General features: G+C 39.2%; 1 protein-coding gene across 3 annotated transcripts in view; it reads left to right on the top strand.

Annotated features, from left to right (window-relative positions):
• gmps (guanine monophosphate synthase) overlaps positions 1 to 17,998 on the top strand; it is a 34,857-nt gene that overhangs the window by 13,585 nt on the left and 3,274 nt on the right. For all 3 annotated transcript variants that reach the window (XM_052017296.1, XM_052017295.1, XM_052017294.1), the window contains 13 exons: positions 1,700 to 1,814; positions 2,066 to 2,163; positions 2,327 to 2,430; positions 4,184 to 4,377; positions 4,499 to 4,664; positions 7,280 to 7,431; positions 7,550 to 7,723; positions 8,031 to 8,136; positions 8,221 to 8,336; positions 11,528 to 11,653; positions 12,919 to 13,034; positions 13,147 to 13,277; positions 14,217 to 14,389. In XM_052017296.1, coding sequence (XP_051873256.1) covers positions 1,700 to 1,814; positions 2,066 to 2,163; positions 2,327 to 2,430; positions 4,184 to 4,377; positions 4,499 to 4,664; positions 7,280 to 7,431; positions 7,550 to 7,723; positions 8,031 to 8,136; positions 8,221 to 8,336; positions 11,528 to 11,653; positions 12,919 to 13,034; positions 13,147 to 13,277; positions 14,217 to 14,389 — 1,771 coding nt within the window. The remainder of the gene's footprint in view (positions 1 to 1,699; positions 1,815 to 2,065; positions 2,164 to 2,326; positions 2,431 to 4,183; positions 4,378 to 4,498; positions 4,665 to 7,279; positions 7,432 to 7,549; positions 7,724 to 8,030; positions 8,137 to 8,220; positions 8,337 to 11,527; positions 11,654 to 12,918; positions 13,035 to 13,146; positions 13,278 to 14,216; positions 14,390 to 17,998) is intronic.

Genomic DNA, 17,998 nt, shown 5'->3' with positions numbered 1-17,998 from the left:
AACCCTCACATTGGCACAATTGGCTGTAGGCTCTTCAGTTAGGGGAAACTGCATCTCACTATGTATTCCCCTAATATTCTAAGAATTTTGTACAGTTCAATGTGTTTGCCTTTTGTTGATCCAAATTTGAAGAAGAATTTCGATGAGAAAATATTTAAGTTTTAGAGGAGGAAGTCAGCAGTGTCCAGGAGGTATGGCAGAGTAGAGAACAGGAATTTGTGTACTTGGTTTTCTTTCCCCGGCTTCTCAAAACTGGTGTTAATGTTTCAGCTGTTGCCTCGTGCATTTCATCTCTTATGACTGTTATGTTCAACTTCTTTAAAACAATGTTTTTTGAAGGAGTCAGAGGAAACTCTGCAGTATTTCTAAAGTTGTCCTTGTAGAGAAATCTGGGTTTGGCAATTATCCATTATTGTTAAATGGGATAGAATGACATTGAGTTGAAATTGATTTTTTTAAAAAAAACTGAAGCTGTTCAAATACTACAAAGCTTCAATGGTTCAAATACACAATGGAGTCGAAATAAAAATTAATTCAGTATTAAACTCAGTTATATGAGATGTCTATTAGTATGACGTGTTCTTTTAGACCAGTTATGTACACCTGATCAGTTAAATGGTTGAATTTTGCATTTGGCATTACACCGAAAATAACAGCAAATTTGAGGTTTGCCTTTCCTTGTAATGTAATGCAAAGCCCAAAAGCTGTCATCAGTGATTCTACTTTCCTTTGGCTGTGCTGTATTGCAGCCTTCCCAGAAACAGAAAGGAAGTCGGTGCACTAATAAATTTGTTGTATTTATGAACTGGTTGCACTGTTGGATGCCCTAAAAAATGTTGTGCTTTATTGGATGAGGTTTGAGTTATCAGTGGTGTTCTTGGACCTAATCACTGCTTAGCAATCTCTCCACGCAAAAAGAAATACATTTGATAAATTCTATTAAATTTTTCAAAATATTGTTTTTTAAATTTTCATTTTATTAAAGTTCTTAACAGCTCAATTACTAGCATTATCCTTCATCTACATCCCGTTCTTTACACACTGCAGCAGGCTTAATGCCTTTTTCTTAGATTCTGTCTGACAATTGTTCAATGATTGGCTGCTTAGCCATCTTCATGATATCATTATTGCTGGGTTCAAAAGATCTCTTTTAAACTGGCACTGGGCAAAATCTCAAAGTACAATTCTGTAGATCTTTGTGGACAGATTTGAGATCAGCAACATGCAGTTGCCTTGCAGCTGACCACAACATCCAGGCTAGTAAAATTTTTGGTGTAACTCTGAAGGTTGCTGAAATAATTCCTGTGCATTTTCATGTACATCCAGATAACTTCACAACTTCAGGGATATTGAAAACTTCTCTGTATGGTGATTTATAATGCCATCTGGTTTGTGGGATTAAGGGACTGAATAGAAAAATAAAAGTCATTAGCCCAATTTCTTGAGCAGTTTTAAATTATTCTTGAATAGCAAATTCTCCCAATTTTTTTTTAAAGCTTTAACTTTGTTTTGTTTCAAAGTTAACTCTGCTTGTTCTCTTTGCACAGACTGTTTCATTCCTTCATTCTAACAGAACTGGAAGTAAACAAACTCCAAATTTTTAATTTTATTTGAAATAAGCTGATTAATTTCATTGCCAACCTTCATTTATTAAAATGTCTTGATGTACACTGCATTCCTGTTTTAAAAATTTTTACAGAGCCATCATTATATCTGGGGGGCCAAGTTCAGTCTATGCAGAAGATGCACCCTGGTTTGATCCAGCAATATTTACAATTGGGAAACCTGTTCTTGGAATCTGCTATGGCATGCAGGTATTATGCACATTCACTTTGTTAATGTTTGTTTGAATCAAAATGGTCATGAACATTAATTTCCCTCTATTGACTTTTATTCATTGTGGATACTGTGGTGGTGTCATTTAAAACTGATGTGTGTAATGAAGAAGGGCCTTTACTGATGTGATCTATTTATTCTTGCTGCTTGACTTCTTTTTGATGGTACATTGGAATTCCTAGTATTATATAGGAGACAGTTGAAGCATAACAATGTTTTTATTTTGCAGATGATGAATAAAGTTTTTGGAGGTACAGTGCACAGAAAGAATATGAGGGAAGATGGTGTGTTTACAATCAATGTGGACAATAGTTGTTCACTATTCAGGTACAGATGGCTTATTCAAATTAGGATATGCGTGCAGTTGTATTAAGATTATCAGTCTAAAGTAGTTCATGTTTTGACATAATACAACTTAAATTATTCTGTGTTCTCAATTAGTAATGTTGTTTAGTTTTTTTTACACTTATTAGATCTTTGCTTTCATTAGAGGTCTACAGAAAGACGAGCTTGTGTTACTCACCCATGGTGACAGTGTGGATAAGGTGGCAGAAGGCTTCAAAGTTGTTGCACAGTCTGGAAACATTGCAGCAGGTATACTTGAATCAAAATAGAAATGAACAGTCTGTGAATCCAGGTTTCTCCATGTTTGTACCTTTTTATCACAGTGCGATAGACATTGTTTTAGAATGGCCTCTCGGTAATTTGTATGCTGTTAAGACCATACTGCTTTCACATAGTGATTATTTTGTGTGTGTGGTGATTTTTTATTTAGCTGTACCTAATTGTTACTGAATTTTCTCTGCTGAGCTGCAGGATCAGTTTCTAGAGTCATAAAGAAATATGATGAGTACAGTGCATTCTGGAGCTCCAGTAGATGACTTGGTGGAAAACTCCCTTCTGATAGTAGATTCCTGGTAGAAAAAATATGGTAAAAATGAGTCATTCCTGTGAGGTAGGAGACTTCTTAGACTTTTTCCAAAACAGTATCCTAGAAAGGAAGACTGTTTTATACTCCAGACTCAATCCTCTAGCGCTTGAGGTAATTTCTTGATGTATTGACCTATTAGGGAGGAACCAGAAATCTCATTGTTTTGGAGGAACTTTATGCTACTTCGATATTGTAGTTTGCTGTGCTTTCTATTTGAACGTTATTTTAATTGGCACATTTTATGCATAATCAGACAGTTTCCATCATGAAATTGCTTTAAAAATATTACTTCCACTTTGATTTAATATTATTGATTTAACCTGGTTCTATTTGTATTTCATATTTCCTTGCAACAGGAGGTGGCCATTTCGGCCCACTGAGTCAAAGCCAGTTCACAGAGCAGTCCCATTCTGCCACTGATTTCCCTAAAACCTATGCTTCCTACACTTCATTAACTTTCTCCAGATTCTGCCTTTCACTGACACACCAGGGCCAATTAACCTACTGTACTGCACGTCTTTGGGATATGGTAGAAAACTAGAGCATCCAGAGAAATGCACATGGTCACAGGGAAAACATGCAAACTCCACACAGCATCTGAGGTCAGGATTGAACTTGGTGGATGGAGCTGTAAGAGCAGCTCTACTAACTGTGCTACCAAGAAGCCAAATGTGTTTTTGTGTATTGTGAGCAGAAGAAAATACAGGGGTGGACAGCAAATTATAACTGCCTGTAATAAAGTATAAAATATCAGGGGGTTGAGAAGGTGAATTGAATAATGAGAGGTGAACAGCAATGTTTTTCTCAGCAGGGAAAATGAGAGGGAGTTTGGTGCTATGCCACAAAATGGCCATTCACAGACCTGGATTGTCAAAGGCATGTTCTGTTGTGTGAACAACATGACTTTTTATTTTCAAAATGTATTTATTTGCAAACTCACTAGTCAAGGTCATGTTTATTGTTCTATGCACAAGTACATGTATGCACAGATGTAATGAAAAGCTTACTTGCAGCAGCATCACAGGCACATAGCGCATTCTCAAGAAAATCATAAATTATACATAAATTGTACACAGTTTTTACAAGGAAGAATACAATTAGAACAAAAAAGATAAAGTCCATTTTAGAAGACTAGTAGTTTGCTTTCCAGTTTTCAGATGCTTAATTCTAGAACTGGCATTCAGGAGGGGTGTGTGTGTGAGACTGACTGATTTAGCTAAAGTAGCTTTAGTGTAAAGACACTGGCAGGTGCAAGTTTGGTTACCATGTCTTAAAAGTGCTGTTATCCTCGTTTTTGAAGGGATGTATTTTAGAATGGTTATTTGAAATTAATAAAAGAAAGATATGGATTGTTGATTTGACATTTCACAGTAATTTTTATAATCTGAATGTTAATTTTGTTTGTATTTTATATAGCAATAGCAAATGAGTCCAAGAAGCTCTATGGTGTCCAGTTTCATCCAGAAGTAGACCTGACACAGCATGGCAAAGATATTTTGAAGAATTTCTTGTTTGACATAGCTGGTTGCAGCGGAACATTCACAGTCCAGAATAGAGAAGCAGAATGTATACGGGAAATTCAAAGGAAAGTTGGACATTCCAAAGTTCTGGTAGGCTTCATGAATAGCATGAAATATCTATGAATAATGATGAATATAATTTACTTGCAAGTATTTGCTTTAACAAATAGACTGGAGTTCACACACGAGATATTTAACTCTTGATCCATAGGTTTTGCTGAGTGGAGGTGTAGATTCTACTGTGTGCACTGCCTTGTTGAATAAGGCTCTGAACCAAGATCAAGTTATCGTTCTTCACATAGACAATGGTTTCATGCGGAAGAGAGAGAGCCAGTGCGTGGAAGAAGCCTTGAGGAAACTTGGTATTAAAGTCAAAGGTAAAAGTGAAAACTGATTTTAAAAGATAACATTTATAGATCTGTTTAGGTTTATGAAAATATCCTTGTCTGAATTATTACAGACCTCTGATTATATATGGTAGTTTATGTAGTACAAGTTTAAATTAGGATGATGCCAAGGAAAGTAAATTGTAATTCTGAGGAGTGATTTGAGATAGCAGCACCATTTCCACTGAAGCAGAGAAGCTTAAGGGGAGTGTAATAATTTAAAGTTCCAAAGGGTTTTGGTGAAGTAGGGACAGACTACTTTCTCTGTCAGTGTCACTGACAAGTTATCAATATAACATTATATGAGTGGAGGTGTAAGGAGATTCCATGCATCATTTTACACATAGGTGAAAATTTTGTAATCCTGCAGTGGAATACCAATGCTGTCTTGGCTCGAAGTTTAAAATTCTGGCGCAGTTGAGGGGAATTGAAATAAAATTGGTAGCTCTGTTCATTGAAAATTGGAGGAACTTCGTGAGGAGGGGGCAGGGAAATACAATCACCGAGGAAATGGTACCAAAAAAATTGATGGATTTGCATGCTGACAAGTCTCCAGGCCATGATGGACTTCATCCTTGTTTTGAATAGTAGATGCAATGGTTTTATCTTTCCAAAATTCTCGGATTTGGGAAAGGTTCCATGAGATTGGAAAATTTCAAATGTAAATTCTTTCATTCAAAAAAAAATGTTGGTGGGGGGTGGATACACATCAGGAAACTACAGGCCTTTTAGATTCTGTAATATGGTAAATAATACAGTAATAAGCTATTATTAAAAACTAATGTAAACAAGCAGGATGGTATTGTTCTGTAAAAGGGAAATCAAGTCTGACTAATTTGGAGTTCTTTGAAGAAGTAATATGCTGTGGGTAAAAGGAACTGGTGTATATACATTTCCAGAAGACATTTGATAAGATGTCTCATCTCTGGTTATGTGGAAAACAAAAGCTTTTGTAGGTGGTAACGTTGGTGTGGATAGAAGATTGGTTGGCTAATGAGAAACGGGTCTTTCTATTTGGTAAGATGTAACGACTGAAGTAGCCCAGGAATTGGTGCCATGGCCTCAATATCTTGCAATTTATATAATTGGATGAAGGCATCAAACATATGATTGCTATATTTGCTGATGAGATAAGATGGGCAGAATAGTAAGTAGTGTAGCAAATATAAAAAGGCCACAAAGGGGCATGTACACCATGTGAGAACATAAAGAGCAACATGAATAGGCCATCGATCCCGAAGAGCCTGCTCTGTCTTTGATCAGGATCTTCTGAAACTGCACATTATTTTGCATCTGCCATATTCTTTCCCACTTACTCAGCTTGTCTATATCTCATGAAGTCTCTTTACATCCTTCTTTCCTAGTCACAATCTTGCCCTGATTTAGTTTTATCAACAAACTTGGAAATGTGGCATTTGGCCACCTTAGCCAAATTATTGTCGTAGGTTGTGAATAGGTCAGGCCCAGTTCCAATCCTTGTGATTTCAGCAAAGAAAATTCATTAACAATTGGGTACAGCTAAATAAAAAAACTTCCACAAAGAACTCCAGTAGGTTAATAAACATTTCCATTGCATAAGTCTGCTCAAAATTATTCTGAAATGTTCTGTCTTCATTGTAGATTCCAATATTTTCCCTACTACTGACGTTGGGCTAAGCAGTCGATAGGATCCTATTGTCTTTTTGTCTCCTTTTTTAAATAGTAAGGTCATGTTTGCTTCACAGGAATAATTCAGAATCTAAACAATTTCAGGAGCATTCACCATATGTACAGCCACTTCCTTCAAAACTCTAGGATGTAGGTCGATAGATTCTTGGGATTTATCAGCTTTCAAGTTTGCCAACTTCCCTATTGCTATTTTTTGACTGATACTTCCTTCAGTTCCTAATTCTCACTGTACCCTTGATGTTCTAATATTATTGGCAGGTCCTCCTACAAGACGAACACCAGCTAGTTTAAATCATCTGCTCCTGCTTTATTCTCCATTTTGTCATCTTGCCTCTGTCTTTAGAGAATCCACATCTGCCTCATAGTCTTATCCTTTTCACATACCTACAGAAGCTTACATAGTCAGTTAGGATTTCCCTCTAGTTTATATTCATAATCTATTTTGCCCTCATCAGTTTCTTGGTCCTCCTTTACTAGATTCTAAAATTCAAGGCATTGATCTGACAAGTGGAGTAAAATATGGGAAAATCTGATTGTCCATTTTGGCATTAAAAACAAAAGGTGTGTTTTGTAAATTGTGTGTGGATGCAAAGAGATCTGGGTGTCCCAGTGCATGATTTGCACTAGGCTATTACAGGAGGGCTGATAGTACTGTCATTTATTGCTGCTAAAATTGAATTTAAAAAAATATTGAGGTTTCACTTGTGCAGAATGAGGTAAAGCCACATTTGGAGTACAGTGTGCGTTAGTTAAGGAAGCATGTTAATGCTATGGGAAGTGGGTTTGCTAAAGTAATATCAAAAATGTTTTGTTTGTATGCATAGCAAACGTAATTAAATACAGCTTTAACATTCTGTATTCAGTTTCAAATTATGTATGGAGACCAGAGTTCTGCTGTTTATTCTGCACATTAATACCATAATACTTTAAACTTTCAGTGGTTAATGCAGCGCATGCATTCTACAATGGGACAACAACTCTTCCAATTTCAGAAGAAGACAGAACTCCCAGGAAGAGAATAAGTAAAACCCTAAATATGACGACAAATCCAGAAGAGAAAAGAAAAATAATAGGAGATACTTTTGTGAAGGTACTTTTTGAATTAGCTCTATAACTTTTAATTTTAGTGCACTCAAAGTTACAGCTGAGGATTCAAAATTCTGTGAAGGATGATAAGCACAAATGTTTTTTGATTATCATTTTCATAGGTTGCAAATGAAGTAATTGGGGAAATGAATCTAAAACCTGAAGAAGTCTATCTTGCCCAAGGTACTTTGAGGCCAGATTTAATTGAAAGTGCATCCATAGAGGCAAGTGGGAAAGCAGATGTCATCAAAACTCATCATAATGATACTGAATTAATCAGAAAATTGAGAGAAGAGGTCAGTGAATTTCATCAATTTTGTTTCTTGGACTTAAGCATGCAGAGAGTTTAATATTTGTTTTGCTTCCTGTGGTTCAAAAGAAATGTAGAACTTTCATCCAAAGTTTAAATTAATTGAATTCTTTAGTTTCTCTAGCAGGTTGGCTACCACTTGGGTGATTTTGTAGCTTCATTGGCTATATTGCAGTAGTCGGCCATGTTCTAGAATTACAACGTTGAACAATTGGATGCTTGTATTTATGCTTTTTAATCTAAATTGTATTTCTTGGTTTGAATACATATTCATTGTTTATTTGTTGTTGTAGGGTAAAGTGATAGAGCCACTGAAAGATTTTCACAAAGATGAAGTCAGGGCATTAGGTAGGGAACTGGGCCTTCCTGAAGATCTTGTTTCAAGGCACCCATTTCCAGGTAAATTAAGTACAGTCCTGACTTTATGTAATCTTTTACATTATTCTAAGTAATTTTTGACCTGTGTTGAATTTTCTTTTAAAGGCCCTGGTCTTGCTATTAGAATAATATGTGCTGATGAGCCTTATATTTGCAAGGACTTTGCAGAAACTAACAACATTCTGAAAATAGTAGCTGATTTCTCTGCTAGTGTGAAAAAGGTAAGTATTGATGTTTCCTGCCTTCTTGCAACAATTTGGAAAGTATTTGCCATTTCAGTTTTGTGTAATGCAATACATTCCTTGTTAAATGTCCTATCTGAATAAGCTAGCAGTTTTCTAATTTTGTGAACTGTAGGCAGTAATGGCTTGAACTTAACTTCCTGATGATCATGGCCTGAAATCTCCTGAAATGGTGATATTGATAATAGGCACAATTGTTGGGTGCATGTGCTACCTAATCCGCCAAAGGTGGCTTCGCACTGCATTTTTAAAAGAACAAAATGCCCTGCTGTGAGCAAAGCTATCATTTAGGAACAGCTAATGCCAGGTGCTGAGCAATGCATCAATGTTTTCACAAACTAAAAGCTGATCCATTTGCTCAGTTTTGAAGACTGATAACTATCGCAAGATTTTCCTGAAATGGGGTGTAAGGGTATTGCTCTATATGAGCTGGATAGTTTCACTTCTGGCTTGTTGGATTTCTTTAAACATGGGTGTTACATTAAAGAAAGCTCACAAGAGAAACTGAAGCTGATAATTCCTTGTATTTTTTAACTAATGAAACCCAGGATGTGTAATGTAATAGGCTTTCTTCAGGATAGCTGTATTTGCTTAAAACTAGTCTTCAGATTCATTAAACTTTATTTAGTGGGAATTTTATGATGTAATAAAATTTGCTGAGTGAACAGTTATTCTTGGGTGACGTTCTATTGTATTGGGTGGTAGTATGAATTTGGCAAACTTGATGTAACTGATACCAGTGTGCAGGGGGGATGTTTGACAAGCTGTTTTGCTGTGCATTTTTACCAGTGAGGATATCTAATACATTGGAAAAATTGCAGATTATTGTGTGTATTTATAATGCCATTAGTCACCCACAGCTTACCTTAACTTCCTGAAATTTTGACACTATAATTACAAGGAAAGCTATGCCAATTTTAAAGTATGGATGAGTGTACCTGTGAGCACTCTATGATGGAGGATGAAAGCTGACTAGTAAAGTAGTTAAAGGCATATGGATTACTTAGTGTAGAGACATAATGTAAAAGAAAAGGGCTCAAGCGAAATTTTTTACACTCCTGAATGGGTTATTGTGGATACTTCTGGGAAGACACTTTAGAAAAGTAACGTTCTTTTGTTACCAAAATATTACCAGTTTTAATAGAACATTACAGCACAGTACAGGCCCTTTGGCCCACGATGTTGTGCCAACATTTTATCCTATTCTAAGATCTATCCCACATAGCCACGTGAATGATAGAAAAATGGAGGGCTATCTAAGAGTCTCTTAAATGTCCCTAATGTATCTGCCCCAACAAGCTCTGCCGGCAGTGTGTTCCACGCACTCATCACTCTGTTTAAAAAAAACTTAGCTCCTGACATCCCCCTCATACCATTCTCCAATCACCTTAAAATTATGCCCCCTCATGTTAGGTACTTTCATCCTGGGGAAAAGTCTCTGACTGTCCACTCGATCTATGCCTCTTATCATCTTGTACACCTCTATCAAGTCACTCATCTTCCTCCTCTCCAAAGAGAAAAGTTCAAGCTCACTCAACCTATTTTGCAAGGAGGTTGGAAATGTTTGACTTCTCTTGTATAAAGCACATTTACAAGTGACTTCACAGTCAAAGAGCAATCCAGCACAGATACAGGCCCTTCGGCCCAACCAGTCCGTACCAACCCAACTAGTCCAAATTTCCTGCATTCAGCACATACCCCTCCAAGCCCCACCCGTCCATATACCTATCCAAGTGCTGCTCAAATTATACTATTGTACCTGCCTCAACCACTTCCTCTGGCATCTCATTCGATATACTCACCACCCTCTGCATTAAAAATAAGTGCCCCTCAGATTCGTTTTAAATCTTTCCCCTCTCATCCTAAACCTATGGCCCCTTAGTTTTGGACTCCTACCCGGTTACCCTCCACTTTGTCTATGCCTCTCATAATTTTAAACACTTCTATAAGGTCACTCCTCATTCTCCTACATTCCAAGGAATAAAGACCTAGTCTGGCCAACCTCTTCCTACGACTCAGGCTTTCTAGTCCTGGCAACATCCTTGTAAATCTTCTCTGCACTCTTTCCAGTTTAACCACGTCTTCTATAATTGGCACAGTACTCCAAGTGCAGCCTCACCAACGACTTAGGATGATGATTTCAGGCTGAGGTGTTTTAATAAAGTTGAGAAACTGTTTCTTCCAGTGTGTGGATTAAAAAGTTAATGACTTGAAACATATACAAATAAAAATGAGAGGGGTGATGAGAATCTCTTTTCACTCCTTTGCTGTCAATGTGTGGGATTGTGGCAAGATCACTTTTTTGAAGAGAGAATAAGCATGGCAGACCCTCTGATTCTAGAATCAAATTCTTTAATGTTAACTGCTGGAGGATTGTTGAGTTTGGCTGCATATTTTATGTAGAAACTGGGTATACAATAGTGTAGTGGTTTGTTATTGGTCTAATATTCAGATACATGGGGAAGATGTGAGGGGTAACGTTTTCACGCAGAGGGTGGTAAGTATATGGAACGAGTTGCCAGAAAAAGTGGTTGAGGCAAGTACAATAGTGTCATTTAAGAAGCACTTGGAAAGGTACATGGAGGGGCAGGGCTTAGAGGCATATGGGCCAAATGCCAGAAATTAGGACTAGCTGGGTGGGCACTGTGATCGGTATGGAGTTGTTGCACTGAAGGGCCGGTTTCCGTACTGTATTTTTCTCATAGAGTAATACAGCACGGAAATGGGCCCTTCAGCTCAACTTGTCCATGCCGACCAAGATGCCCATCTAAGCTTGTCGCATTTGCCTGCGTTTGGCCTATTTCCCTCTGAACGTATTGCTCTATGACTCTGCAGCAGATGGGGAATTTAAATTCAAGTAATTCAATTGTATGGTTTAGTTGTACATAACAGTAAATATACAAATAATCCTGCAGCAATTAGCATTAAGTTCTGGAACTTGGTCATTGTTTTTATGATCTGGTCTGTCGATTTGTCCAATGTGGTTGACTCAAAAGTCCCCTGAGTTGGCCATGCAAGTCATTCAGTTCAGTGGGGATATTTTGGACTGCCAGTTGTATCCATGTCCTGTGAACTTATTTCATACAAACTTTATGCTGGTTTTCAGGAAAGAATGTGCTTACAGAAACTAATGCAAAAGTCTTGAGCAGTTGTGATATGTTCTTGTATAGCCACACACTTTACTTCAGAGGGTCAAATCCTGTACAAGTGACGAAGAACAAGAAAAGTTGATGCAAATTACAAGTCTGCATTCGCTCAGTGCTTTTTTGATGCCAATTAAAACTGTTGGAGTACAGGTTAGTAATTTTAAAATGGCTAAATTGACAAAAACTTTTTGTTTCAAGGTCTTAACTTTTTTTTACATGTGTAATTGTTCCAGTAGATTACATTATGAAAGTAGAAATAGTTGATGTTAATTCAATTTAATGTCCCATCAGTTTAAAAGAAAAGTAAATAATTTAAATGCTGAGACATTTTTTGTTGGTCAGATGGATGGAGATAGCAGAATGGATGAGGTGATGTTTGAACATGCATTGATGCATGTCGTGGTGTGAGTGATGCAGTCATCTTTGCAGTCTCTTGGGTGATGATGTAAACTAGCAGTTGCCAGTGCTGGTACTGGGAATGTTGCCATAAGGTCTCATGCTTTTGTCTCTGCTGAAAGTTGTGGTTATAGCAGAATCATCCTCCAAACATTTTGATTCAATGAGGACCCTGTTGAAGTTGGCTCCTCCATCCCCCTCAATGATCACCCCTTGCCAGGGGTTTGTGCCTTTTCTTACCACAAAAGGATCCGTTTGTTTCCTGAGTGTAGGCTTGACCCTCTGCAGGTCAGAATGGAAGTCCTTCTCGGCCACATCCAAAGCTTTCATGATTAGGGTTATGTGTGCTGATAACTGGAGTGTGCTGGTTACCTGTTAGCTGGAAGGTTATGATCCCACAGGGAGGTTGCTGAGATGTCAGACTACCTCATTCTTAATTGCAAATCCCACCCTGTGAAGATGGTGTTGTTCTAGGTTGACATATCCATTGCCTTATTCCTTGAGCTGTCCATTGCCTGTCCGCCATGTTAGGACAGCGGTGTTAGTGTCAAAACATTTGAGTTTCTGAACCATGATGATAAAGCCACATTCAAGTCTGTTGTTGGAATTGTCTGAGGTTCATATTCCTGGTCACGAATGTTATACGGGGGTGGTGGTGGTTGATTTCTCACTATACTGGTTAGCTGTTTCATACTAGATACCACAGTGAAATTGGCAAGTGAGACCTTGATCCATTAGCAAGGGGCCCAAGTAACTGGATTCCTGAGGATATTAATGTTCAGAGACAGGTGCTCACTTGGGGCCTCTCGGCAGGTGCGTGTGCATGCATACTCACTGCACATATATATTCTACTGAATTTAAGGGACTACTACTTGGAGCTAGTTATGCACTATTTCAGTTTTACCTCTAATGCTTTCAAGAAAAAAAATAATTGTATTACTTAGAGGTAACTGCTTTCCTCAGAAATACCTGCACTGGGAATAAAGTTAGCAGTATTTCTCCAAAAATTGTCTTGCAGGGTGACTGCCGATCATATAGCTATGTTTGTGGATTATCCAGTAAGGATGCACCACACTGGGATTCCCTCATGTTCTTGGCCAGACTTATTCCACGAATGTGTCATAATATTAACAGGTATGTTTTTAATAGTCATAAACTAATCGTGAAATGAAAGTTGTACCTTGTCAGCATTACAAAAAATTGATAAGTGTTTTGCTGTTACCAACTTGTTTATGTTGTGTTTCAGAGTTGTGTACATTTTTGGGTCACAGATCCGAGAACCCATTACAGATGTAACACCAACTTTCCTAACAACGGGAGTGCTTAGCACGCTTCGGCAGGCTGACTTTGAGGCTCACAACATTCTGAGAGAGTCTGGTAAGAGTGAACTCTGGGTATTCTTAAATTTTATTTGTAAGTGAAAATTCCTAGTATAGATGAGATTAATTTTTTATTTTCATGAATTAATCTAAGTTCTGATTTTTCAGCAGTTTCGTATGTGGGAAATAGTTGGGCAAGTGAAATGTGTTGTGGAAAGAGGGAGTAATGTAGTAAGGGATATGGATACTATTTCCTGCAACCCTGAACCTAAGCTATGCTGCCAGGGTTAAGGACACCTCTGGCTGGAGGGAGAGAAGCAAATCAGAAACGAAAATTCCAGTTGCTGTGGTCCATCTAGGAACTCAAGGTATAGGATAACGAAGTTCTGCTGAAGGAAGATGAGCAGCTAGGAAAGCAAAACCTCAACGTATTACAGGCTGAACCACCTGCATATTGGTGTATGGCTCAGAGGTTGGTGAGAAAATATAGTTGTCAATTCCTGGAGGAATTCCTGTCAGTTCCAAGCCAGGCAGCATCCTGGTGCATCTTCTCTGCACCCCTATCATGTCTTTCCTATCATGTTGTGACCAGAACTGCACACAATAGTCCATCTAAGGTCTGACCTATATTTTGTAAAGTTGGAGTATAACCTCCCCGTTTTTGTATTCATTGCCCTGATCAATGAAAGCCAGTATCCCATATGCCGCCTGGACCACATTATCTACCATATTTGATGAAAGCATGATGGCAGTGTGGTCTGTGAGGAGGATTCAAAGGGGTTTTGGGAAAGTAGATTAAGTGAATGAACAAGAACTTATCGTAGTGGAGCAACCACAAGGTGCTGAGTGACATACTCTTTTTATTATTTGTGTTTCTGCTTTGAACAGCAGGTAAAAGTTAACTCAGCATTAATTACGTTGACTTCAGCACACTTAATATCTGCAATTGACCTAACTCTGCATCAGCATTAAAAAATATTGCCTTGTGTGTTTATAGGTTTCTCTGGGAAAGTTAGTCAGATGCCAGTTATTTTAACTCCATTGCATTTTGATCGTGACCCACTCCAAAAGCAACCATCTTGTCAGAGATCTGTAGTGATTCGGACCTTCATTACAAGTGATTTCATGACTGGCATCCCAGCAACTCCTGGTAACCACATTCCTGAAGAGGTGAGATCTGAATTTTTATAGAGCGATTGAATACTACGGCACAGAAACAGGCCTTTCGGCCTGTCTAGTCCATACCGACCTCGTCTTCTGCCTAGTCCCATCTACCTGCACCCAGACCATATCCCTCCAAACCCCTCCCATCCATGTACCTATCCAAACGTCTCTTAAGTGTTATAATTGAACCCGCATCTACCACTTCCACTGACAGCTTGTTCTGCACTCACATCACCCTCTGAGTGAAGAAGTTTCCTCTCAGATTTCCCTTAAATATTTTACTTTTCACCCTAAACCTATGACCTCTAGTTTTAGTCTGCTCCAACTGGAGGAGAAAAAGCTTGCATGCATTTACCCTATCTGTACCTCTCATAATTTTGTTTACCTCCACAAGATCTCCCCTCATTCTCCTGTGCTCCAGGGAATAAAGTCCTAACCTACTCAACCTTTCCCGATAACTTGGGTCCTCGAGTCCCGGCAACGTCCTTGTAAATTTTCTCCGCACTTCTTCATAGAACATAGACCACTACAGCACAGTACAGGCCCTTTAGCCCACAATGTTGCATGGACATCTTATCCTGCTTTAAGATCTATCTAACCCTTCCCTCCTACGTAGCCTCCTATTTTTCTATCATTCATGTGTCTGTCTAAGAACCTCTTAAATGTCCCTAATGTATCTGCCCCCACAACCTCTGCAGGCAGTGTGTTTCACGCACCCACCACTCTCTGTGTAAAAAAAAAACTTACCCCTGACATCCCCTTTATACCTTCCTCCAATCACCTTAAAATTACATCCCCTTGTGTTAGCCATTGTCGCACTGGGAAAAAGTCTCTGACTGTCCACTCGATCTATGCCTCATCATCTTGTACACTTCTATCAAGTCACCTCTCATCCTCCTCCTCTCCAAAGAGAAAAGCCCTAGCTCACTCAACCTATCCTCATAAGACATGCTCTCCAATCCAGGCAATGTCCTGGTAAATCTCCTCTGCACCCTCTCTAAAGCTTCCACATCCTTCCTATATGAGGCGACCAGAACTGAACACAATACTCCAACTGTGGTCTGACCAGAGTTCTATAGAGCTGCAACGTCACCTCGCGGCACTTGAACTCAGTACCCTGACTAATGAAGGCCAACACTCCATACGCCTTCTTAACAACCCTATCGACCTGCGTGGCAACCTTGAGGGATCTATGGACGTGGACCGCAAGATCCCTCTGTTCCTCCACACTGCTAAGAGTCCTGCCATTAACCTTGTATTCTGCCTTCAAATTCAATCTCCCGAAATGTATCACTTCATACTTATCTGGGTTGAACTCCATCTACCACTTCTCAGCCCAGCTCTGCATTCTATCAATATCCTGTTGTAATCTACAGCAACCTTCTACACTATCCACAACACCACCAACCTTTGTATTATCAACAAACTTACTAACCCACCCTTCCACATCTTCATTCAAGTCATTTATAAAAATCACAAGGAGCAGGAGTCCCAGAAGAGATCCCTGCGGAACACTACTGGTCACCGACCTCCAGGCAGAATATGCTCCATCTACCACCACTGTCTTCTATGGGCAAGCCAATTCTGAATGCACACAGCCAAGTTCCCCTGGATCCCATGCCTCTTGACACTTTCTGAATAAGCCTTCCATGAGGAACCTTATCAAATGCCTTACTAAGGTCCATGTACATCAATATCCACTGTTCTACCTTCATCAGTGTGCTTTGTCACATCCTCAAAGAATTCAATCAGGCTCGTGAGGCATGACCTGCCCCTCACATAGCCTATGCTTCTTTAAATGCCCATAAATCCTAAGAATCTTCTCCAGTAATTTGCCTACCACTGAAGTAAGACTCACTGGTCTGTAATTCCCAGGGTTATCCCTACTCCCTTTCTTAAACAAAGGAACAACATTTGCCACCCTCCAATCATCTGGCACTACCCCAGTGGCCAGTGAGGACGCAAAGAGGACTAGAAGACACAAGCTTATTGATATGTTTCCTGTAGGTAGGTGACCAGAACTGCACACAATACTCTAATAAATTCGGCTTCAGAAAAGTCTTGTACAACTTCAGCATAACATCCCAACTCCTGTACTCATTGCCCTGATTTATGAAGGCCAATGTGCCAAAAGCTCTCTTTACAACCCTATTTACCTGTGATGCCACTCTCAAGGAGTTATGTATCTGTATTCCCAGGTCCCTTTGTTCTACCGCACACCTCAGAGCCCTAAAATTCACTGCAAGTTTTACCCTGGTTTGTCCTTCCAAAGTGTAACACTTCACACTTATCTGCATTAAATTCCATCTGCCATTTTTCAGCCCATTTTCCTAGCTGGTCAAGATCACACTGCAAGCTTTGATAGCCTTCTTGCTGTCCACTACGCCCCAATCTTGCTGTCATCTGCAAATTTGCTGATCTGGTTTACCACATTATCATCTAAATCATTAATATAGATGGTAACAACTGACCCAGCACCGATCCCTGTGGCACACCACTAATCACAGGCCTCCAGTCAGAGAGACAGCCATCTACGACCACTCTCTCGCTTCTCCCTCTAAGCCAACATTGAATCCAATTGACTACTTCATCCTGAATGCCAAGCAAATTAACCTTCTGGACCAACCTCCCATGTGGGACTTTGTCAAAGGCCTTGCTAAAGTCCACGTAGACAACATCCACCGCCTTTCCTTCATCAACCTTCTTGGTAACATAAAAAAAAAACTCAAGATTGGTTAGACATGACCTACCACACACAAAGCCATGTTGACTATCGTTAATCAGGCCCTGTCTATCCAAATACTTGTATATTTTGTCCCTTAGAATACCTTCCAATAATTTACTCACGACTGACATTAGGCTCACAGTCCTATAATTTCCTGGCTTATTTTTAGAGCCTTTCTTGAACAACAGAACAACATTAGCTTTCCTCCAGTCCTCTGGCAGCTCACCAGTGGTTAGGGACATTTTAAATATCTCTGTCAGGGCCCCTGCAATTTCTGCACTAGCCTCCCACAAGGTCCACGGGGACACCTTGTCAGGCCCTGGGGTTTGGTCCGTGACCTTGCTACTCTTTTGCCTCAGTTCTATAATCTCCGTGTCCGTCTCCAGAGTAAATATGGATGTAAAAAAATTAATTTAAGATCTTCCCCCATCTCTTTCAGCTTCATGCATAGATGACTGCGCTGATCTTCAAGAGGACCAATTTTGTCCCTTGCTACTCTTTTGGTCTTGATGTAGCTATAGAAACCCTTGGGATTCTCTTTCACCTTGTCTGCCAGAGCAACCTCTCATCCTCTTTTTGCCATCCTGATTTCTCTCAAGTGTTCTCTTGCATTTCTTATACACAAGTTCCTCATTTGATCCTAACTGCCTATACCTGATGTGCGCTACCTTCATTTTCTTTATCAGGGCCTCAATATCCCTCAATAACCAGGGTTCCCTAAACCTGTTAGCCTTGCCTTTTATTCTAACAGGAACATACAGATTCTGTACTCTCAATATTTCACTTTTGAAAGCCTCCCACTTACCAAGTATCTCCATGCCCCAAAACAGCCTTTCCCAATCCACACCTGCCAGATCCCTTCTGATGCCATCAAAATTGGCCAATTTAGA

Source organism: Pristis pectinata, chromosome 6 (genome assembly GCF_009764475.1).
Source record: "Pristis pectinata isolate sPriPec2 chromosome 6, sPriPec2.1.pri, whole genome shotgun sequence".
Lineage (NCBI taxonomy): Eukaryota > Metazoa > Chordata > Chondrichthyes > Rhinopristiformes > Pristidae > Pristis > Pristis pectinata.
Note: the sequence above shows the minus strand (reverse complement) of the source record. Positions and strands in the feature narration are given on the sequence as shown.